This window comes from Dicentrarchus labrax, unplaced genomic scaffold (genome assembly GCF_905237075.1).
Source record: "Dicentrarchus labrax unplaced genomic scaffold, dlabrax2021, whole genome shotgun sequence".
Classification (NCBI taxonomy): Eukaryota; Metazoa; Chordata; class Actinopteri; family Moronidae; genus Dicentrarchus; species Dicentrarchus labrax.
In genome coordinates this window covers 16156808-16181961 of record NW_026136707.1, presented here as the reverse complement: position 1 = coordinate 16181961, position 25154 = coordinate 16156808, and the positions used below count along the sequence as shown (strand labels likewise).

Sequence of the window (25154 nt, the reverse complement as noted above, 5' to 3'; positions counted from 1 at the left end):
TGGGTTAGGGTCAGGGAAGCTGAAAGGTGTCCCCGGGCATGGAGAGCGGAGAGGCATCTCGTTAATTCAGAAAAACAGAGCCAAATTGGTTTTATTATATTGTTTTTCAGAGTACTTTTACATTGTTGTACTGCTACTTTTACTTAACTAAAGGACGTGAGTACTTCTTTCACCGCTGCTGGCAAGTTAGGCCGTTTTTCCTCAATGTTTATATTTCATCAAACAAAAACACCTGATTACAATTTACAAGGCGAGATATTGGCAAAAACTGCATAACAGACAAATGGTCTTTTCAAATTGTTCCTATTATTGTGCTAATTTGTTGCAACTATTAACAAAACACAACATATGGTCAAAAATTGCAGTACAAGGCCTGGATGCATAGAAGCATAGAAAATAAATAAAGAGAGGACAGTGCTGACTGTGTGCGGGCAGAGAAAAAGACTAACCTTGAGATAGAATTTTGAGATATCAAACAGCCTTTTGCTGCAGGCCTCAGAGCACTCATGCTCGGCAGTGATCCCGTGCTGTTTGAGTGTTTTAGCTACTACATCCAGCAGCATCTGAGGACACAAAAGACACACAAACAATTCCATGTTAGCACAATTGTGAAAACCTTAAATATAGTTTTGTTTACTCCCCAAGCACCTGACACTAACGTGGTTCAGAGAGACTAATTTTAGCACGGCTCTCTTTTTAAAAAGGAAGGGATGTCAAAGTGTCTTGACTTTGGGGGACGTCCTCGCACAGAACAGCACGCCTCTACGTTTGCAGTGTGAACTTGCAATGTACAAACATACAAATATTTTACTGGTAGCGTCGACGGGGACAAGACATTCCTGAAATAAATAGATCTGCCTTTAATCTTGTCACAGCAACTGTGCTGAAGAAACACCATAAATTATTTTGAGGAATCATCTGTGCCACTCAGTCTCATGAGGAGTAGAAAGGCAGCTTTTAATCTCTGTCCCGAATAAACTGCTATCATTATTTCTGAATAGGACCAACTGTTCTTTCTTATACTTGGGTTTGGATGATAAGCCTGTTTGCATAGTAATCACAAATCAGAACAAGTCAAGGTCGGCATGCAGATTGTGAGCTGTACGTGGGACAGAGGGAAACGGCGTGTAGGTGTGGGAGTAGGTGTGTGTGCATGTATCCACGTATGTTTCTGTCATTGTGCACACTGTACCAATACGCCAAGGAGAGAGCGAATAGTGTGCGTGTGTGTCTGTAGAGGCAGGCAGCGGGCGATCTGATAATGGTATATAGTTGTTAAAGTGATTCTGCCATGACATTGTCATGCAGCCCACACGTTCACAGCGATCACATGCAAAACGTAAAAACATTTATCTCTGCTGGAACTGTCGCACAACTCTCATCTGTAATAGAAAGACTGCAAATGTGTTTTGTTGTGTGTCTGTCTGCCACTGTTAAAGTCATTGCTAAACAGGTGAATATTACAGGAACTGGCACCGGCCATTCTCCTCTACGGGTTTTGATAACATTTCACTCACCAAAGTAGCTGAGATCTTGTTTAGCCGTCGCAAAATCACTAAAAATGTGCTTAAAGTATGTCATAATGAGTGTGCCAGTACAACAGTTTTACTATATTACTGTGGTGAAATAATTTAAACTACTGCCATTATAGTTGTTTTCAGATGGCACTGGGAACACAACACAATGCTCTTGCCTTCATTAGCAGTTTTATTTTGTTAGTCACAAGGGTTTGCCTTTTTACCCATCAAACAGGGGCAGAGTGACCACAGCAGGCCAGCAAACCAGGCTCCTTATCCGTTTAGCTCTAGATACTGAGGCAATGCTAACATTAGTTTGGTGACCTACTGGAGCACTGATGGGTTCAGAAACGGAACAATCAGCAAGGACTCAGCCCTCACATGTTGGGCGCAAGCTCCACAGAAATGTAACGTGAAGTGGGTGGGCGCATGCATTTTACATGAATAACAAAGAGGAAACCTGCTGCGTCAAGAACATGCACTTTATGTTCTTTCTCTGGTTGTTTATGCTGTGTAAGTGTATCTAATGTGGAGTCCAACAGATTTGCAGTATATCACTCAATTTACAGTTTATTAGGTATGAAATCCAAGGCAAACTGTGTGAGTTTCTTTCACTATATTCCAGCTCTAATTGTGGTTTTTGAGGAAAGATGATGATGATGATGATAATATATTTACAATGATGAAAAAGCATGGCAATGACCTATTACCATTCCTAATCATAACAGACAGAAGGGCCAGAGCTATTAAAATAAAACCAAAGTTGTAATAAGCCATAGTTTTCCTATGATTCCTACTGATACTGTGTGTTCTTCATTCTTCTTGTGAACTTGTGTGAAACGAGCTTGACCTTGACAGATGAGCACTTGCCTCCAACGTTTATTTTTTATTATTTAGTTAGAGCGGAGCAGAAGTAAACAAGCGCTGTGCTTACAAACACCTTGCTGAGATGAGAGAAAATGCTGTTTTAAGGTCCGAAGAGGCAGCCGGTAGGATGCTGAACTTTAAAATAATTTGAGAGACTGTTTCCTTGGCAAAGATCACTGCTGCCACCAGTTTGGGTTAGCACTAGCTTTATGCCACGCGGCAAATTTAAGTGTTTAGTGTGGGGAATGGTGATAGAAAGTGATTGCTTATACTTTTGGTCACAAACATGGTGAAATAATAAATGATAAAACTATGAATGGTAGTTAATTGCGTAAGCTTTTACCTACACTGTTATGAGGGTTGTTTAAAAGGACTACATAATTCAACATCAATTTAAATAAATAAATGCTTCATGTTAAAATACAACAACATACAAACATTACCTGATGTTTAGCCGAGAGTTATGATACCAGTGATAGCTTTATTTATAATTAATTCACAAATGTGTATATTTTTCTGTTGCTTATTTGCAATAATTTTGAATAGCATTTATGCATATATATTTTTATTTTTCTGTTTTCTTTTTCTATTCAAAAGGTTTTTCACCATGATTAAATAAACTAATGGAACTATTTAACTGAACTATCAAAATAAAAGGAGAAAAAAGCTGTTTGGTCCTTGAGTGGAATCCATTTAAAAACTTTTGGGTAGGTGCATCAATCTCTTTCAAGAGGGGAAGCTGCACGTATTCTTGAAGCATAACTTGACGATAACAATTACATAAGGTTTTCATCCCTTCCAAAATAAGACACACACACACACACACACACACACACAGACACACACAGACACACACAGACACACACAGACACACACAAATACTCACCCTGTTGTGTTTCTGTGAGCGTGACTCTTTGGCTGTTTTGTCCTCTGTTTGTTCATGATGTGTCTTCTGCTGTTGAGGTTTAGGTTTGTCAGCAGAGGGAAGAGTCACCAAACCTGGGTAGTAATATGGAGAAAGGAACAATAAGACATTGCCACCATGGCAGAACAAATCCTTAGCATGTCCGAATAGAATGAGAATTAAAAGAAGTTTAAAAAAAACAAAAACATGGTCTTTTACTTAGGCTCTCCTGTAAATAGTCACTAGAGCCAGAATTCATTTATTTGTTACATTTCAAATGGTATTGAAGGGCGGTAAAATTGTGACATTTTCCAAAAGAGATACTGAAAATATACGGAAATAAGGAGAACATAATTTGCAAATCCTTTCTAATATGAGATGATCTGTAAGTGATAACTGGATAGCATAATTGGTAGCTTTTTGATGCTATAATCTCATTTCAGAAGAATACATTTATTTAATATTAAAATAGAAAGTATACTATAAAAATACAGTTTATTATTATATTTGATGATTTTAATTGGTTATGGATATAAATGTTGAGGAAAAGTTTGCGGATCAATTGTGTTCGTAGCGTCTCGTCAGGCCTTCTTGTTCTCACTACATACACAAAGGTTAAGTCATGAATTCATGGACACAGAAAGACTGGTCCTGTGCCCTTGTTGTCAAATTGAGTTCTTCTATTTAGTCTATCTTACTTACTTAGTGTATACTCGCCTGAAAATAAGAATTGAAAGGACAAACCAAACACTGGTGCTAGTTAGTTGGTTGGTTACAATCGGCAACTTCAGTGCTAGATGCCACTAAATCCTACACAATGGTCCTTTAAGGAAAAGGATTTTAAAAATTTTTTTATTTCATTCTGCACAATTCCACATCAACACTACTTTATGTCTATACGACTGTTGGTTATGCATATTTGCTGCTCTGTGTGTAATTTGATTTAGTTTTACTAGTAGCACACCTATGATGAGTTTGGCCCCAAACAATTAATCTGATAAATGTACTAAACTTTCTAAGAAATGGTGTGCACATTTGCCTGTTCTAGCACCTGTGCGCTTAACTAGAACAAACTGAGAGTGACGTTTCTATCAGGATCACCAGTCCCCATTTAAGAGTGTTTTTATTGTACCTGAGGATGTCCGTCTTGCTGCTGAAGAAGAAGCAGGACTATTGGACGAGGAGGTGGATTGGGATCTGCTCGGCTGTTGTCGTAGAGACCTAATGGCAGGGTGTGTCCCACTGCTGCCACTGCTCTGAGAACAGAGGGAGTCACTGCTCTCTGACTTCACCAGCCTGGATGATTCAGACAAACACACAAACATGATAAACATTACTAACACTTAACCACTTGACCTTCCACATACCCCACCTACAACCCCAACATCCACCCATCAATGTATCCATCCATTCATATACTTTCTTGTTGCTGACCGGGAGCAACGCACACCATCATCATACCTCTTGCGAGGATGACCTCCAATGACGTCTGTGTCCCACGGCCTGCGCTTGAGCCTTGCTACATCAGCGTTCTGCAGAGTCTCCCCGTCAGGCACACTTCCTGATTCTGACATTACTGCAGGAGAGGGGGCGGGGCTGAGGGCGAAGGGGAGAGCACAGGGCTCCTTCGAGCAGGTGGTTTGGGTCTCGTAGCGAATCAGACGGGACTGGAGTTTTACAAAGGCCTGGTCCCGGTCCAAAGACCGTAAATTGTCCAGGCAGAACCTTGATGAACAAATAAAACAGATTAAAAATTAAAAACTGTAATAAAAATAAATAAAGAATGAATTAACTGATGTGTCTGGTTACTGCCAGAGCTTTTACTGAGCATAATACATTTTCAACAGCTGCCTGCACTGTATTATAGCAGCTACTGTAGCTGAATAGATGCTGTATACTTTATAGAAACTTACTCTATGCCATGGTAATGTGAGGCTGATGCTTTGTTGAAGGGCATCTGGCTGACTCTCCTGGGAGAGAGGTCTGGTGACAACTGAAACACATTATTACTGAATAGAAAGAGAACGAGACGAACGAGAGAGGAGGGGTGGGGGAAAGAGAGTGACAAAGAGAGGGAGGAGAAACAAGTAAACAGTTTGTCAAAGAAAATATATCTGTCTCTTCATTAAACCACAAACACAAATTTCACTAATTAAAACACACACACAGTTTGGCCTGACAGAATTATTAGAGCTAACTGATGACTGCTCTGCTCCAGAATAACATTTAGTTCAATCCAACTCCATATTTTTTTCTAGAAAGGTTGTAAGCTCTCTGTAGCAGGCTAATGATCATAATCAAATCCACATTATGGCCTCATTAACTGTCCTTCAGAATAATCCTACACCAACACAGATACCGTTGACATACGTGTATGTGTATGCCCTGTGTGAAGGCCTAGTTACAGTATATGCACACATAAGGTTCAGTAAGTGCTCACTTTGGCCAACAAGTGATATCTAAAGTTTCATATTAAAGTAAGACTCAGCATGGAGCGAGAAAACATGACTGAACCTACCCTCTATTGATAGCCAGTGGTTGTAGCTCCCCAACAGGCAGGCCATCAGATGTGAAGTATTTTAGAAGTTCTTTGGCATCCAATAAAGCAGTGGAGCCTTTTTGACTGTCTTTAGGACCCAGGAGACTGTCACTGGAGCCTGCACCTAACAGACCAAATCTAAAGACACACATAATTACATTAATCAAGTACAGTATATTAAGAACTCAAAGTTTTCATGTGTCTATTTAAATCTCATTTACCTCCTCTTCTGTCGCCTCCTCTGCAGGTTCTCTAAGTTGTGGAGGACGCTCCTCTCGGGCCAGTCAGATTGCAGGTTGGAAACGGTCTGAAAACCTACAACAACAACAACAAGGCTTAGCTGGTCAGAGTTGTCGTTCCCTCTGATTAAAGGAAAGCTTTGTCAGGAGTCATCCGCAAGGTGGCATTATATTACAGAACAGTGGAGAAACTGCCCGGTACGTGGCGTAGGTATAGGCACAATATACCGTATGATGGATTGCAAGAGTTATCACTACATTCACTTGAGCCATGTCAACACACTGAACTCTTGGCAGACAAAACATCCCCACTGGACAGAAAGATTGTATGTTAGATCAAGAAGGACAAAAATGTGACTAAGCTATATACAGCAGGTTCCCCAATGATATGAGGGTGTTTCATGCACAGCAATGGCCTGAGGTTGTTAAGTGTGTTATACGAAGAGACCGCCAGCGGTTTGACAGCCCACACAGAGTCATTTACACCTTCAGGCGATGCAAATACAAAAATGCAAAAGACATTCCTAATGGACTGCAGGAGTAGTTTATTGCTGTAAACGACATTCCATATTCCAGAGCAGAGAGTGGGCAAGGGCAACGGGAAAAAATAACTTGATTAGCACTTTAGAATGTATGTTTTTACATGTTTACACCGATCATCACCTCTGCTTTTGAAGCTTACTGGCTCAGTTCTTCTGTAATTCAAGCATATGCTTTATGTGAGGTCCTGGAGAGCTAAACACATGTAAATGGTGTAGAACATGAAATCGGGAGGATACACACAAAGGCATTATGTCATTATGGTTTTAGATTAGTGCTACTTTTGATGATAGTGGTGTTGGTCTATTCCAGTCTATACATTAGAATTAGACAATAAACATTATGACAGACAATGTTGTGCAGACACTGTCACAACATTAAATAATGTCACGGCATATGTGACAGGAAAACTGCTCAACATGCAGGTCTATTAGCCCCACGGCTACATTTTTTTTAAAACCAGCGCCATCCTCACTATGCACATTGAGCTCTAGCTGCAGGCTGGGACTTGTTTTATTGCTTGCGATTTATTTGCGCGTTATTAGCTGGCATCATTTCCTAAAACTGTCATCCTGTGAATGTGCGTGAAGTGAATACTCATTCACTGCTGTGTAACAATTCACAGGCAAACTGTGTGTTGGTAAATGGATGAACAGACGTCAGTGTTCTTGTGAGATTTTTGTTGTACTATTCATTCTGGGTATATCTTTAGATTTGCTGAATAATCTAAGACAAATTAACATGATAATTTGATTACAATGAGCATTACATATGCATAACTATTATTAGGTCCCCAGTATCATATACTCAGGGATCTTGGGATCTGGAAATTCTGATGACAACAATGTTTCCCACTTGGGGTACATCCCAAGTCTCTTATTTGACATTTCCTTGCTCCACGGTCGAACTAGAAGCTGTTCTGGTCCACCATCTTGCAGTTCATCCCAAAGAGGTTATTTTTTGCTCCAAGGAGCTATGAGCGAGGATACATGAGAGCAGCCTTCATGGAAGTCCGACAAACCCCCTTTATTGGATATCAGTTATTGGATTGGACTCGACACCGCTCAATATCATCATATTTCATACTACAGTCAGAGACAGTAGGAGAGTCTCTGTCAGTTTATCTTCATTTCATTTTAATTCCTGAGTCGGGTTTGATATGAGTTACTTAATTTAAATTTTCCCTGAAACATTTAGCCTAATAATATAACAATTTCCAATGCTCAAAAGGCACCAAAAGCAATGACTCATTCCCACTGTGTATGTATCTACTGTAGCTTTCAACAGATGTGAAAATACTGTTGTCTTGTTTTTTGTCTGTTCTTACCTGAGTTATTGGCGGCCATGCTCTCCTTCTCGCCTATCAGACAGGTAGCAGTAGAGGGCAGAGTGGAGTCAATCATCTTCAGGTATTGCTCCCTGGCCAGATTTAGAATGACCTTCAGGTCATTGACAGGTATTGAAGTTGAAGCTGATGCTTCTTCTTTCTGTCCTGGACACACAAACAGAAACAGAGGTTAGTTTTCATTTTGGGAACATTTCAAATTTTGTTTTTGGCTTAGTTGGTAAAGCTGGTGGATGATTTGGCTTCTTATTCCTTTATTAGTTTTATTTTAAAGCAACACCAGGTAATTAGTAGTCCCAAATAACTGCAATGCATATGGCTGGGCAATAAACCAACCAAAACACCCTGAAACTCTCACAGAGTAATTTGATTAATTTTATTCTATTTATTGTTGGTATAATAACACTAACTCACTCACTACTCTACACCTGACTGCTTAAGTTTAAATTTGCTGCTTCTTGTGTTTAGAGAAAATTTCTCACTAGTGACTACTACAAACTCAAAAATTCTATGTGAGGAAACAGGGAGAATCTCTTGCAATAAATTAGGGCAGACGTGGGTCTTCTCTAGTGTAGCTACAGTGGGTGACCCAGCTTTAAAGAAGCAGTTCACATAAAAATCTTATGCAGGCTTAGCTTTTTCAGTGGAACAGCAAACGCTCTTAAACTCTCCAGACATTTTGAAGAGATGAAGAAGGGGTAAAGAGGGGCAAGTGAAATGATAAAAGGATATTTTTATAGTATTGGTTTATTAAGACACAAAAGTCCATGATTGTGCTTAAATGTATTTGATGTATCTGTCAAACTGCACTGCTTTGTGAATTTTACTTGATATGCAAAATTCTTGAGAAATGTTAACATTTGTCAAAAATAATGACATGGGTGTGATGGGATAATTAAAACAAGTTTCACATTGCATTAGAAATGGTTGAGAGTTAGATATCCAGTGAAATTGAAAATGAGAAAAATTATAAATGAAGTCGTTGGCACGCGCATGCATCGGCTTGCATACTTATCACACGGACTGATTACAACCTATAAGACAACAGATAGACCCGTAGTGCACGCACACACACATTTCACATAATCAAAACTTCCAACAGTAGTTCTAACTTTCGCAACTTATAAGGACATGCCTTTTCCCACTTTAATGCCAAGTCAGAATATATTGCGTTGAATTTCATTAAGACCTGCGGTCTGTCAGGACTCTTCATTCTGCTCACGGCCTTTTCAAAGAACAGCCCTATTGCTTTTCCTCAAGTCTTTTGAATTTCACTCCACTTCCTTTAATCTGGCTCCACTCCACTGGTGTTTCACTATCTTTGCCTGCCAAGGGGACATTATGCGTGTCTGTAAAATAATGATATTTCAACAGAGTCTTCCTATGCACTAGTCTGCGCTGAGGGCTGGAGAGAGCCGAGAGTTCAAACTGACGACAGTTCAGGAAGCTCCGAGTGGCCCAGACAGTTGATACGTCTCTCGTGTCCATTTGGCTTTGTCTCCGGTATGAATACATATGTTGAAGACTGACATATGATCTCAATTGAATTTAGATTAGTCAACACCGGGGACTTTTTCTTCTGGCAGTTGAATGAATAAAGTGGACACTGATGGTTTGGCTTTACTGGTTTTGAAGAAAGTATTTTTTAATTACTACATTATCACATACAAATAATGTTTTACATTATAAAGGTTGTAAAAGCTGCAACTAAAGACCATTTCCAATATTGATTAATCTGATTAACTGATTGTTTTTGTCTATAAAATGTGGGAAAATAGGGAAAAATGCTCATTGCAATATATTCAAATGTATCCGGTCAAAAAGACAAAACCAAAGAATATTCAATTATAATAATAAACTATCAAAATAGTTTGGGTTTTTTTGCAGATTGACTGAACAGTTGAATACTAATCCTTCCAGCCCTAATTTGTTAAAGTATTTTAGTTTTTATTACATGTTTTTGAAGAGATGCAAACAAATGAAGCAAATGATATGATGTGTTCTCCCATTCATGACATTGCAAATGATACAGTGTGTGATTTAATATCAGGCCAGAGTGGTAGTGTCAGTGTGGATAACATGAAGATGATGAGATGGTGAAAAGGACTAATTCAAGATGGGTATGAGACAGCAGCCATCTTAAGGGTCAGACAAGGGTTAGCAACATGAGGCCAACACATCCTTGGCATGAGTGCAGGGTCAACTATGTTTATGTGTGCATGTTCCTTTCTAGAAGTCAACATGAAATCATCATCAAATCCCTTCTCTCCTCTACGTCTCTGTGAGAGATGGCTTATTAATCCTGCTTTGGGGAATAACATTTTGATTGACATATATTAGTGAGCTCAATGTGCTGTTCTGAGGGCTCGCCCTGGATTTCATGCATTAGCATACAAGCAATTAGTAAAAGCACAATGGTAGCACTAAACCACAGCAGAAATGGTGCTGAAATCTGTTTGAATACAACAGTGTGCAATCATTTTATACAGACATCTATATAATGCTCAACACTTACTTTTTGTATAAAGTCTGAGATGTGTTTTCCATTTGCGGAGCTCTTTATATGTAATACTTACTGAGGTATTCTTTAAGTAACAGTATCTGGACCTGGGTCACCTTCCTCTCTCTCTTCAGCAAGCTGTCTCCTTGGAGACAGGGCAGGGAGTAGAGGATGTTGCCTACAGCGCCTCCTGGTCAAAGGAGTGAATGAAAAAAAAAGAGAGCCTGATTAGATCATTTGCAAACATCAATTGTGTTTTGCTTGGAGTGGAACTCATAGAACATTTGGATATTCCTCTGGTGGGATCAGGGCTACTTAAACGATTTTACACAAAAAAGTTAATTAAAAAACTAATGATCTGGGGACTGTCTTTCCTTAGACCCTCCCTGCCTGTTGAGTGGCATTATGAGGGTTGAAGAGTCCAGTGTTTTTGGAACTTGACCTATAATAACAGAAATGTCAGAATTCCTCTGCAGCTTTTAAAAGTTTTAAAATGTTTATTTTTGGATTCATTGCTTTAACATGGTCAACAAAACTGAAGAATCTATGACCTTCTCAACTTTTCCTCCTACAAATACTGTTATCTAAAATGTATTCCATGGATTAGAATACCGTTTCCCACACTGGGGGTCAGAATGCCTCTAAGGGGTCAAAAGATAAACCTCAGGGGTCATAAGATGATTGACAGGACAGGAAAAATAGACAAAATAATTTAATTTTTATGACTTTTCTCACCTCTTTGCTTGTAACTTGTAAAGAAATTGATACTTTTACCTGTTCAAGTTACCAAAAAATTTGAGAGAGAGGAAAAAATATAATTTTGGGGTGGATTTACTCACAACTCTCTGACATTATGCAACACATTACAAGAGGTGACAAGTCAGCAATGCATCATATGATAAAATAATTGTAAACCACTCAATTAGTATACAATAACAAAAAGATAAACCTGAGATCGCTGCTCCAATATTTTGCAGTAAACAAATGCTTGATGACTGAAATGTGTGATCCCTTTGCTAGGAAGAGAGACTAGAGACCCACAAAGAAGCCTTATGTTAGTACAAGACACAAAGGTGTACGGAGTATTTCGTTGTTTTGTTCAGGTGCAATAACCCTCAGGTGTGCATTTTAAGCCTTTTTTATGAAAACTGTGCTGTGCTCATGCTGTGTCATTGCAGCGGTTAGGGCACCTTTTACAGTCCTGCTCTGCATTTAATAGTATTTCCTAAATGTCTGCAGAAGGTTGCATAAAATGTTAACAACAGCAGTAACTCTCAGGAGGAAACACCACAGGTCTCTTGAATGTCATATAAAGCCCAAGAACAATGAAGGACTTTTATCAGGAAAGGAGCTTTAGGTTCAGGGAACAAAAAAATACAACAGTGTAAGATTCACATGTATGTCCTAGTCTAGTCAGCCCTAACCAGCCAGTTCGTATCTCATCTGCCTATACATTCACTCCATTCCTCCTTATCACCTTTCCTGCTTCCTTCCCTCTTTGCCAATACATCTGTCCCTTCAGTAGCCTTTCTCACTCCCTTCTTCTTTTATTGTTTTTATTTCTGTGACAAAATGTGAGGAAATCTTTAACAGAATATCCACAACTTCCCAGTGCTGTAAGTGAGGAGGGGGGAAGTGAGGAGAAACGATGAAGGAGGAGGCAGCAAAACAGAGACACGCAGCCCCGTTTTTGTAATACAGGTTAGCCTGATGAAGGATGACAACCCCTCAAATTCTGTCAATGAAACCAGAAGGGCTTCTACTTTAATCAAGCTGAGAAGCCGCTTTAAGAAATATGGGGCACTTGAAGGGCTTCTCTTTACAATATGGCAGAAAATAAATTAGTGTTCTTTAAACTTGATAACAAGTTTTCGAATTTGCTCTTCCCGAGGGGGCACTGAGGGAGAGACAGGAGGCAAAGGTACTGTATTAGGTGAAACGGTCAGGTGTTATTGTAGTAATTGTTTTTTCTTTTTTTTAGTTTGGACCACTGATTTGGCCCGCTCACCAACATGGTCAGCAGCTGGAGCTGTAGCAGTGGCTGTGACAGACAGCACATGGAGGCATTTAAGGCAGTTTAAAACCCTTAGCATCAAAATTTTAACTTTTTGAGTTTGACAACTCAGTTAAATTTCAAAACACTTTCAGAGGATATCATTATCAATTCAATTAAATTCCTTTGTTTTTTTGACATGAGTGTAACAAAGACAATATTGCCAAAGCAATAAGTAAAAAAAGAAGAAAAATTAAGAAGAAAAAAATCATAAAATCAAGTAAATATCAGAAAACAAAAACCTTTCCCCCCTGTGTGTGTGTGTGTGTGCATGCATGTATGTTTGACAGAGATTGTGGAGGTGTGTGTTAAAGTTGTTAGTTGATGTATGTGCTTGTGTGTTGATGTTCTTCTTGGTGTGTGTGATATACTAGCAAAAATCGGCATTGCAAATAAACGTCTATAAATCACTTAAATTAAGTAGAAAAAAAATATGCTCTTTAAAACTCCAGAACTTGCCTGAACATCACCACGGTTTAAGTTTTTTAAGTTTTCATCAGTATCAAAGCAATCCCGTGATAGTTAGAGTACATCCATGGATACCCATTGCAAACAGTAACTACTAATAGCTAATTCTACTAATGTTTAATGAAGCAAGATGCTGCAATTCAGGGGTTTAAACAAATTAAGTCACACACACACACACACACACACACACACACACACACACACACACACACACACACACACACACACACACACACACACACACACACCTCTAAAAACATGACAACATAATATACCTGATGATGACAGAGACTTCTCTCTCAGCAACCCAGAGACGGTTGCCATGGCAGCTGCTCCATTGATTTGACTGTCTGAGTGCAACATCCTGACCCTGCATGCTCCACACCCAACGTCCTCTGAGCCCTGGACCAACAGGAAGTAATGAGCACTCTCACCTTTCACCTCTACATCAGGCACTACAGGGTACAGACAGAGAGAGAGAGAGAGATTACATCTGTAGTTAATCCACAACGCAAGAGAAATATAAATAAAACTTGTCTTATTTTAATATCTGCTGCACTCAAAGTATTGTTTTTTATTGCACTTTTTTTTTTTTTGCTGCTGCAATAAAAAATTATATTTGCATTTTAGATTATTTTCAAATTAGATTATTTCTACTTCTTATATCAAACATAAAAACCATTGGTCAAGTCCATTGTATATCTAATCCCTGCTGTTCTATCTTGTCTCTTTAATATTTTTTCAGATTCTTGCTCTGGTGTTTTCCAAATTGATTCAGTCTTACTTCTGAGTCTGCTTCCCTAGTGGAGGGCTTTATTATCTTTATCAGTGTAGTCCTAGTCACCAATTTATTTCCCAACAGGAGGTGCTACAGCTCCTCTCTGTAACAGTCATCCATTTAATGAGTTAATGAAAAGTACTTGAACAAGTTTTACCGGAGAAGGACTTTGGTCTCCTGGTTATAGACTCTCTCCAGCGCTGGGAGCTGAGTTGGCTGGCTGCAGGCTGGGTGATGGGGGTGATTATACAGGAGAGGCTGAACAATGCTCCAACCTTCAGACAGAAAACAGTGGATACAAATAAACATACAGTGCAAACAACAACCCCTTAGCCCCATGAATCACACAAAAGCTGAATCTTATATGTATCTTCTACTGTACGTCCTATTCACATTTGACTGGAGACTAAAGTAGTTAATGAATTTCCTCCTCAAGCAAAAATCGAAGTAAATTAACTTACTTATGTACCTTCTTTCTATGGCAGACCTATTCCAATATTTGTACATATAAGAGCACAACTTAGGTGCCAATACCTTTCCACGCAGTGATCTCAGCTGGTCCAACAGAAGTTTAGCTTTCATTGATTTCATAGACAGGTTTCTGTTTGTTGGTGGTGAAGGAACAATGAAATGTTGAGGAGTAGATTTTTTTTCGAGACAGGAAAATTCTCAGGGGGCTGCAGTAAAAACAGTAGAAGCTGCATTATATATCCTGTATTTAATCAACTAATCTCAACCATATTAAAAACTAATGGATGGAGCAATTTGCATCTAGATAATACATGTTTTCAATATACTGAAGTTACAAAATACAGTCTAGCTGTTTGAGACAAGTGGGTCCATTTCAGTGTAGATGAAGGCAGACAGACATGATGTTACTTTGGTTCCCCAGAAACAAACACACTCTTTATAAATGAGGATACAGTTCAAACTGGGTTCCAGACATCAGAAACTTGGGCAGGCCTGATAGATCAACCAGTTGAACCAAATCTAAAACTGGTGCGTAGTAATGGAAGACCTGCAAACACAGAACAGAGGGTGGAGGAGAGATAGAAAAAAATATGAATGAATGAAATAAGGAGAGAAACAAAAGAAGTAGAAAAAAAACAACAACAGAGTTGTCAACGTCATTATAAAAATCAGATAAGTTGATCATGGGGAGTTTTCATTATTGGGACAATTGTCAATCAAAATTTTCTGATTTATTTTAAATTGTCATTGGGGAATAGGATCATTCCAGTCATTTCAAAATCCTAAGCCTCTCACTATGGCTGAAGGCTCAGTTTGCCCATTGTATCCCCCACAAAAACAGTTAAACTAGATGGATTCCAAACTAAAGAACAGGGAAATGCTGAGCCTATCTGTGATGCACTAAAAATATTTGTTCCTGAGAAAAATGTAAGGTAAAGTCATTCCACTATGTTTTTTCCCAGGATAATTGTTACATGAAATCTCATATTGTCCCATGCCTAGAGAGCAGCATCTAGAAAAAGTGGTCCATCAGTCTGAAGGTTAAGATGCAACTGAAGTGTCCTTGAGCAAGATACCCAACCCTAATGTTACATAACTGAGCCTGAAATGTGATCTTCCTTGGTCCTAAATCTGGATCTGAACTTCCAATGGCAAGTAGTACGTTAAACAGAAAAAACTTGAACCAGGAATAGTTTGGCAGATTTTCTTCCATTAATGACAATCGAAATTGCTGATTAACTTTCTGTTAAAACACTTCAACACAAACCACCTAAACACACAGAATATCTCTTGTTTTCTGTCAGAAACCAATCAGGTACTTAACACACTGTAGCTCACATAAAAAAAAAAGGCTTCCACTTCAACAGTCTGCAGTTGTCCTACTTCTCTAATGAGCTCATTATGTTGTGAGAAAATCAATAATATATTAATCATTTGTCACATGTAAAAACAGGTCATTTGCATATACGGACAATTACAAGAATACCAAGGAAAGCCGGAAATCTCAATCTCATAATTTATTGATCTGGAGCGAAGATTGTGCCGACCTATTTCTGATAGACTCTTATAGATTAAGAGTAGATGAAGATTTTAATGATCCCTGATTAAACTCCCAGTTTCACTAGCAAGTTGGGAAAGTTTCTACCTCCACTGTCCAAACGAATGAAGAGACTGATTAATGTGGTGACCCAAACAGATCATTAAGACCTCCAATATTTAACTGTCCTCATTACTTGAAATGGGTTTAAAATTGCATGTGCCTGTGATTAAAATATTTTTTTAATGTTTAAACGTGACTCTGGGTGATTCATTTGTCAACATGTGCTGGAAATACTGCAAAACTGACTTTCTCCTGATTGCTGTAGTATGTTTTGTTCTTCCTTTGCAAGAGAAATACATATTGTCCTTATTAATTTCTTGTCTATAAATTGCTGTAATCTTGTCCCAAGGCTGTAAATAGCTGTGCAGTTCTGAACAGTAAGACCTGTTCATTAGCAGTTCATTGTTGTGTTACATTGTATAACAGTCATCCAGATATAACTTGCTGCTGTGAAGGCACTTCAATGATCAACACTCGCTCTGTTTTCACAAATGCAACAGCAATCTTACATTTATATTTCTATACTTAGATACACGTCAATAACATTGTTACGCTGTAATGTCAGTCATCACGTCATTAGAATTACTTACACATTCAATGTTTATTTGTAAAAAGGCAGAGGTAAGGGTGAAACATAATGTCTTTTGTGTTGCCTCAACACATTAGGCATCAACAAGTAGGTGTTGAGAGGTTGCTGAGAGAAATAGGAGGATGTTTCCAGCGGTGACAGACTGATGCATGACTTTAACTGCAGGTTTAAGTGCTTAGGAGAGGGGGGAAGTGTTTGAAGGCAGATTTTGTGGCCAGAATACCCAAAAGAAAGTGCAATGTGAAGCTGTTTCCCTTCCTTGACAAACAGGGTTGAGGCGCTTTTTAAAAAGGACACTCCAAGAGACTAAATGTCAACATTTAAATATGCTGTAGGGCAGCTGGATCTGTGCAGGAAGGAGAACATTTACTATTAATAAAAAAGTTTTTTCTGCCCACAGCAAAATTAAGTTAAGTTAAATAGGTGACTGTGACTTGAGTCAAAGGATTTTCCTCCATATCGTATGCTTTGAAAATGCGTACAATAGATGTACAAATAGCTTTTTAGGAGAATTTTGGAAAATTGCTGTCTATTTTTCCCTTTCACTTCTTCAATTGCCCTTTAAAGAAACAGCCTTATAACTGGTAGCATCATTGTACAATAAAGACCTGTACTCCTAAAAAGGAATTACCCAGTCTGTCAGTACATCTGGTTGTATTAGACCATTGTGGGTCTAATTGCTGAAAATCAATAAGTTGCTGTGTGTGTGTGTGTGTAACTGTGTTATGGCAATACTGCCTTATCACTGCATCAATGGGATAAAGTACCATGATATGACAAGTATTAGCATGCACTACATTAGCTATAAAGACAGAATATAATCACAATATTTTGCCTATAAACTTCATTGGACTTCCTCAAAATGTACTATATTATGATTCACATTGATATCACAACATAAAACTAAATATACCATGGTTGAACATTTTATCCTTGAAGTTGACAATGTTATCACAAGTATGCGATATAAGCTCACCTATACTTATTACTTGCCTGCAGATTATTTCTAATGTGCAGTAGATCTCACACCGAACACACACAGTTCAGTGTGCATGTGTGTGTGTGTGTGTGTGTGTGTGTGTGTGTGTGTTAGTAATTACACAACAGTTACTCCTGACAGTGAGGAGGCCTAATAGTTTTTGTCTGAAAACAGTTTAGATTGTGTGTATGTGTCTGTGAGTGCAAGTCATTTTGCAGTCAGTTATCACAGCAGTGTGGAGATGTGATAGTTTTGTTGTCCTCAGAGTTTTGTTTTTTTGAATTGTGTGCCAAGACAATCACTGCCATCTGCTTCTCTGTACAGACACACACACACACACACGCACACAGACACACACACAGACAGTCTCACACTCAGATGTAAATGAGTATGAGTAGCATTCCAAAATACACACACCTTAACTATGGTGCTCTGCTGTGTTAACTGAATAATGAGCACACACACAACAACACAAACACATATTATCTGCTGCCAGACACAAACTCACAAAAGAAAACACTACTTAAAATGAACACAATACACATATTAAACAATATAAAACAGACACTGTATCACTACTCTCACCTGAAGAGATTATTTTCAGTATTTCTTTAATGTGCAGACATGACAGAGACATGCTTTCAACGTTGTCTTTAATGTTAATGTTATTGATGCCAATTATGGCTCTCTATGCATGTGTATGTGTGCTATAGATCCTACATCAGGCCCCAACTTCCTGGGCACAGCTCTTGTGCAGTTCCATTGTTATAGATATTCATCTACATAATAAAACTCATTACAGAACTGTACTATACCAACTGTTACAAAAGACCTAGTCTCATATGGAGTACTATTTATATAGATGCACAGTTTTTTGTCTTTTAGACATGTGAAGACTTCAAACTGGGACTGTTATTCATTCTTTTCTTAGACTAAATGATTCATTAAATTAATCAAGAAAACAATTTGCAATTTTATTATAAAATGAACTGATACATTAGTTGCATGGTTAAGATTGAAATCTGTTTAAAAAGACATAACTGGGTGGTCTTTATTAAGACCAACATATTTGAATGACTCTTGTAGTAACAAGCCACACTATTTAAGAGTTCTGAAATCAGCGGGTTAAATTGAAATTAAGTTCTAAAACAATTTTATTATAAACACAGACTGAAATTTGTCCTAAAATGTATATAAACTCTGGGCAATGATGGATGGACAAAAGATGAGCACAAAACTATGAAGTAACAACAGATTTCCCTCAATGAAACCCTTGGGCATTGGCCCTTAGTAATTAGATGATAAATCTATATTTGAATACTGATTTCTGGCTGCGAGGTCATCACAGGTTCAAGAGGTCAGCACTCATTTGCCAGATAAAATACATTTGATTTATCTGGCTGATGGTCCTTCTGACTAATGGGTCCTTAATGTCATTAAAGGGCAACCAGGAAGTGACCTTTTAGAATTCAACTCTTTCTAGCCACCAGAAGTCATGTACTGTGTGTAGGGCTGTGCAATATGACAATATATATTGTGTGACAGTGGAAAAATGTTGTTTTTATATTTTGCTCTATCGTTTTTCTGGTTGTGTCACAAATGACTCTCTTCTGGAGTTCTTCTGCTCAGCTTAATTTCTCTCCTCCCCATACATACACCAACAACTCAGCACCGCTCTGCACACACACCAGCTTGCCCCACCTCTTTCTGTTTCACTTTCTGTGTCTCTCCAGCAGTATGTTTAATAAAGTCACTAAAAAACACAACTTGCGTTTAAGTTGATTTCACAACAGCAGGTGAGCCTCCTGTGGAGGAGGCTTGTTGTTAATGAGCCTGTAGAAATGATCCAAAAGTAAAACCAACATGGTACCAAATGCCATACAAGGTCCATGCTTGTAAAATATTCACCATCCCCACGTACCAGATAACACTTTTCTCTCTCTCTCTCTGTGTTTCTCTGCAAAATACTTCAATTGGTCGATGGACGTTAAAATACCTGGGCACACACGTAAAGTCCTATTTGCGAGTCAATGAGAAATTAATATTGAATATTTTCTTACATACTTAATTGAAAATTTGCACAAAGGTTTTAAGTAAAAGGAGAAAAATAGTCAAATATAAGCAAGTACCTTTTATTTATCGAGTAAATCATTCAAAAAGTAACAAGAAATAGGCCTTTTTAATGTGGTCATTTTATATAAATTAAAATGTATTCATCGAATTTACAGAAAATCTGTTATATTGTTACATATATTGTTATCTGGATATGAAATGACCTATATCAGTATACGAGATTTTGGTCATATCACACACCCCTAACTGTGTGTTCATTCAACTCTTTAGGAAGGAGGTACTATGTGTGTTAAACAGGAGTTAAAGGAACAGATCTCCCCTAAATAAAAAATTCAGTCATTATCTACTCAACATAGTGTCAATCAAAAGCTCCCCTAAAGTTTGGAGGAACATGGACGTACAGACATAATTTCATCATAGTCTTTTTTCAAGCTGCTAAAATGTAAAAACATACATTTCTCTAAACAAGGTTTCCCACAGCGCTCTGGCAGAAGACTCTGCTTGCTACTGTGGGGCAACTGCTGGCATGTTGGAGAACAAATCTTTGTCAGAGACGAAAGAAAAAAAGAAAAGCCTTTGAAAACAAAATGCAATTGTCTGGAGATAAAAAACCAATAAATGTAGCTGGTGTAGGTGTTTAGTTAAATGAGACGTATCTATGACATAGCCTGGTCCCAGACCTCTGAATCACTGCCAGTCTTCAGTTTGTGTAGTGATTCAAACAGGTCTGTTGTTGTGCCCGCTGGTTGCTGTTGGACATTCAACCAATTAAAGCTTTGTATGAGGGAGAAAGAGTGTGGACAGCTTCTTCCTACATACTATAGATCCCTAATAAGCTACACGCATGAAAAAGTGTGGATGAGATGGAAGCAGCTATAAGGGTTGCTGTAAGTGAACGTACAAAAATAATAACCATATTTCTATGATCTTTGTGAAAAACGATAAAATAATAAAAAGGTACCCTGTGGAGTTTTCTTGAAAACAAACGTTTACATTTAATGTCTCTAAACAAGCACTTCTGTGTTGACTATAAATGATGTTGGTGAGACATATACGTCACTCGCTACTGAGCACACACTGAACTCAGTGCTTTTTTTCTTTAAGCATGTAGTCTGCAATGAAAAACAAATAACATTTCAATGGCTGAATGAATAGGGGAAAGGGGAACAAAATGCCAATTTAGTTTCATTATCAAACTAGACTTCCCACACTTGAGCTGTAGAAGATTATCACATTCTCATTTCAATGTGAAAGGTTAACAAGACAAATTAAGATTGGAAGATTGGAAATTAAAGATGCGAGAGGTAGTGAAGAACTCAGGACTCACCTCAGACTGTAGTTTGTGGTCTGTAGTCACGTAGGGAGCGCGCAAAAGACTGGACCCTGTCTTCTGTTGCACTGGACAGCGCAGAGAAAAGCCATCGAAACGGAGCTCCGACACATACTGAGGCAAACACACACACACACATACACACAGGAGAGAAGAGGTCACATAGTAGAAAGTGATTTTATTCTTTTGATTTAAGATCCAGTGTGTAATATTTAGGAGGCTCTATTGGCAGACATTGAATATAATATTCATGGGTATATTTTCATTAGTGTAAAATCCCCTTAATGAATCGTTATGTTTTTTTTATCCTAGAATGGGCTGCCTTTATCTACAGACGTCGTCTTCCAGCTCCAAACACTGGCTCTTAATAGGGGCGTTTGTGTTTTTCGCAGCCACGGTAGTTTTTCCTTTGCACTTGGAAGAGGAGGTTGAAGCAGGGGAGTTGCAATGTCACTAAAACCTACACACTGGGCCTTTAAATTACACATAATCTCTCGAAATCAGGACAACTGTAGTTGGAAATTAGATGTACTATACAGGACAGAGATACACATACTGTTTGTCCTCACAGATTGCTATGATGTATCAGTATATCATGCAGTGTTTGCTCTCAAACTTAGTCACAGAAATAGTCATAGCTTGCTTTGTCACATGGCTTTATAGTTAATGGTACACGCGCATATGCTCACACATATTAGTTGTTATGCTATGTATAACACGGCTGTAAAGTGGTGGCGGTTGTTCTCAGACAGACTTTTGTTCCTTTGGGAATTCTCCTTTGTTCCACCGCTCTCCAACTGTGAAGCTTTTACTGACTGACTGCCGGAGCCCACTCACTTCTGAAGGCAGCAACTTAGAAAAGGTCAGTTTATTGAAGGAGAAGCTGCATGCTTGCCTCAGCATACTCAGAGCTCAGTAGACAGAGCAGAGCAGAGATGACTGGAGAAAATATTTGTCAAGCATGACATAGTTGAACAGTTGATTGGGATAATTTCAGATTATAGAGTGACTGATACTAGATCTTTGAAGTGGATACTAATATAAATGTTTGAGAGTTTTGAAAATAAGATTGTATTTGTTTAACACACAACAATTCATATTCTCAGGTGATTATACAGTAATGAAAACATAACTATGAATATTATATACAAAACTTAAAAAAAACATTCTGCACTTTCAAATCATTAATTCATTTTTTCATTATTTCTAAATCAACAATGGATCAAAGGATTATGTATAATGTGAAAGGAGGTTGCTCGTAGTGATGAACCCACAGAAAATTAGCATCTTTCAGCTCAAGGATTATTTTTAATGCCTTTTACTTAAAATGTTTGTTACACCGCTCACAAATGACAAAAAAAAACATAAATGAATGCAGCTTTAAACTTATTTCACAGAAACACATGTATTAAAACACACAAACAACTTTCAACCAAGAAGAAAAACGCTTTGGTACATGTTAAATAGCTGTCATAGAGTTTGGATATAGTTATAATGGAAAGTAATGTTAACAGCACACGTAGAGAGTCAGAAATGTTCAACCTAAGCTAGATCACACTGAAAACTGTACGTGGACTACTACAGAATTACATAAGGTGTTGTTAGCCTCTTTTTCTCCTCTAGAAAATATAAAATGTCAGCAACATAATGAAATGTTGCTTCAACTTATCAATGCTGTTAGGTGACTATTTCTTATCTCCAATTTTCCATGTTCCAATGTTTTTACTTCAGTAGAAGGAATGCATGCTAGATCAGAACATTTGCAATCTCTAAAGTCTTAAATCTTTTAAAACATTTTTGGTTACATTAAAGATTAGAAGCAAAAAACAAGGCTGTGTAGTTCTTACAATACGCCCTAATTTCTTTGAAAAACACATTATTTAATATAAGATGTATTTTTGAGCCATTTCAAGATACCTCAGTTGTATATTTTCAGACACAAGCTGAAAATGTCAACTGAAAATCTCAGCCAGATAAAAAAAAAACACCAAAAGTATGAGACATAAAGGGAAACTCTGCAGAAAAACAGATTGCTGACTCTCCCCAGAGGAACGTGGAAGAATAGCACAAAATTGGCAAATTCTGTCCAGAGACAGAAAACTACTGCACCTGCCAGAGTTTCCGCTTAATATGAAAGAAGTACAAGTGGGCATGAGGTAATCTCCAGAGTAGCAACAAAAAATGCTGTCAACTCACCTCAGCCTATTCACTTCGACAGTAAAAGGCAGTGTGTGAAGCTACTTGGAAATAGTAGTACAGTACACTACATGCTCAAAGGACAATATCTTATTGTTTACCATCTTGATAGAAACAATGGGAATTAGCATGCTGACATAATAGCCTCCACACTTCTGGGAAGACTGCTTACAAGTTTTTGGAGCCTGGCTGCGGGGAATAATTCCCCTCAAGGCATACCAGTTCATGCCAAAGTTGTTAAAGGTTAAGGTCAGGGTTCGCAGGCCAGTCCAATTCTTCCTCAACAAACTTGTTTTTAACCTACTTTATCAGATGTTTATTTTTATCTTGACCGAATGCCCGTGTTTGTTAACGTTCCTCTCCAGGCAAAAATGACTGGAGAGTTTGTGCAGAGTTTTGTTTTCACATTCATCAGCTTAAATCTATGTAGGCGTGATGTGGAAACTTGAAGCCTGCAGTGCACATACAATGAGAATGGACTTTTAGGTGAAGTAGAAAACATCTTGTGTCTGACACGTTTGCACATTGATAGATTTTGGATATTTGAACAATGTGAAAAACCCATTCATCAGACAGAAAATTATATTTTATTTTTATATGTCTGAACTCATGTCTGGATAGGATCTTTTAAAATGGTCTTACCCTCTCCCCCACCCTTCCAACATACAGAATGTAGATAAAGGTGTTTGCCTGGTAATTCATAAGAAGTAAAGGACCTTGCACCTGCACCTCAATAACACCAGCGCTGTCCTTCAAACAGAAACGGCTTAGAGGCGTTTTCTTTGTCCTTTTCCGAAGCCCACGCCAATAATCAATTGCAGCCGACTCCTCAGGGATCGAGGTCGAGTCAGAGCGGGGCTCGGCTCGGGTTGGCTCTGCCAGGGCAATGCCAGCAAGGCAGAGCTATTTCCCATGACCCCTCAGTGACTTCCAGTAATACCTCTAGATTCATTCAGCAGCAGAGAAAGACGTATCCCCCATGGAGTAAAAAAAATCACTCAATTTAAAATATGTGAAAATGTCCCTTATAGCCTTGTGTGCACTGCATGAGAAATTCCATATGAAAGGGATAAAGAAAGAAAAATTGGGGCATGAATCAGGTCTCTGAACCATGATTAGCCCCGGTACAGAAGGTTCTTAAGGAAACACTGTTTTCTGTGCTGTCTCTCACTGGGGCCAGCTAGCTGTGCGCTCCAGACTACAGAGAACAGTGCTCACAGTAAAAAGCTCTGGGCAAGCAAGCAGGTAAGTTCAAAAAGACACAGCTTTTTCTCATGCCCTCTACAGTACTTATCCAGAATACACACAGACCCGATAAGACTTTCTCTCAACAGCCAGTACTCACACAGATCAATCATACCTCACACACATCAATGGCATCTACACTTCTTTGAGTGTGTACAGATTGATAAAAGTCTTTGCATATGACTTACAGATAAATCTCTACTTTCTTCTTTTTGGTGCACAAAAGGGCCGTCACCCACATCCCGTACACATTTGTCTAAATATCTTAACCTTCTTGTTATTGACAAACAGCTTTGTCATACTGCAGAGGCATGCACATATGGCACACACTCACAGACACACAACCTTCTTCGAAATCCTTACTCTTCCTCACGCTAATAAGTCGAGCTATTCGGCCCCCCAGAGTCCTGTGTCGCCAACACCCTCTCCTCTGTGTTTGTAACCATTACACAGCCTTTTTCAACAAAACCTAATACTGCTGAGCTGTTCTCCTGCTGTACTTTTTATAGGTTCAAGTTAGTTAATGTTTTCCCCTTCCTCTATCTCTCTACACTTAATAAAGACAAACTAAAATAAATCATGTAAAAAGAACTTTATTTGAATGTTTCCTCCCCACACTCACTCCAATTTCTGAGGTCCTTACCTTCTTCTCTCTGATAACCAGGCCGCCTCTCCACACTTCTTTATGGTCGATACAGTTGTCTAGGTCAGTAGGCTCCACCAGACAGGCACTCAGGTAGGACGCTGCTTTCTGCCACCTGGGCAGGGGGAAAAAATGGATCACTCAATGACCAGCACAGGGGAACTTTTATTCCTGATTCCTGTAAATTAGGAATAAAAAGTCCTGATTCATATTAAATATCTTATTTAGGTATGTACATCAGCAATATATTACTGATTATTTAATGGAGTTATTTTCCT

General features: G+C 38.4%; 1 protein-coding gene across 2 annotated transcripts in view; it reads right to left on the bottom strand.

The window, feature by feature from the left end:
- mtbp (MDM2 binding protein) overlaps positions 1 to 25154 on the bottom strand; it is a 30324-nt gene that overhangs the window by 1355 nt on the left and 3815 nt on the right. Inside the window, exons 7-21 of one of the 2 annotated variants that reach the window (XM_051407856.1) lie at positions 24877 to 24991; positions 20790 to 20906; positions 14674 to 14768; positions 14285 to 14351; positions 13908 to 14025; positions 13248 to 13427; positions 10528 to 10638; positions 7934 to 8098; positions 6049 to 6142; positions 5807 to 5965; positions 5202 to 5297; positions 4750 to 5013; positions 4421 to 4584; positions 3271 to 3383; positions 450 to 563 (exon numbers count right to left, since the gene is read on the bottom strand). In XM_051407856.1, the coding sequence (XP_051263816.1) occupies positions 450 to 563; positions 3271 to 3383; positions 4421 to 4584; positions 4750 to 5013; positions 5202 to 5297; positions 5807 to 5965; positions 6049 to 6142; positions 7934 to 8098; positions 10528 to 10638; positions 13248 to 13427; positions 13908 to 14025; positions 14285 to 14351; positions 14674 to 14768; positions 20790 to 20906; positions 24877 to 24991 (1972 nt within the window). Of the gene's footprint in view, positions 1 to 449; positions 564 to 3270; positions 3384 to 4420; positions 4585 to 4749; positions 5014 to 5201; positions 5298 to 5806; positions 5966 to 6048; positions 6143 to 7933; positions 8099 to 10527; positions 10642 to 13247; positions 13428 to 13907; positions 14026 to 14284; positions 14352 to 14673; positions 14769 to 20789; positions 20907 to 24876; positions 24992 to 25154 lie in introns of both variants that reach the window. The other variant, XM_051407855.1, reaches the window with a different exon arrangement.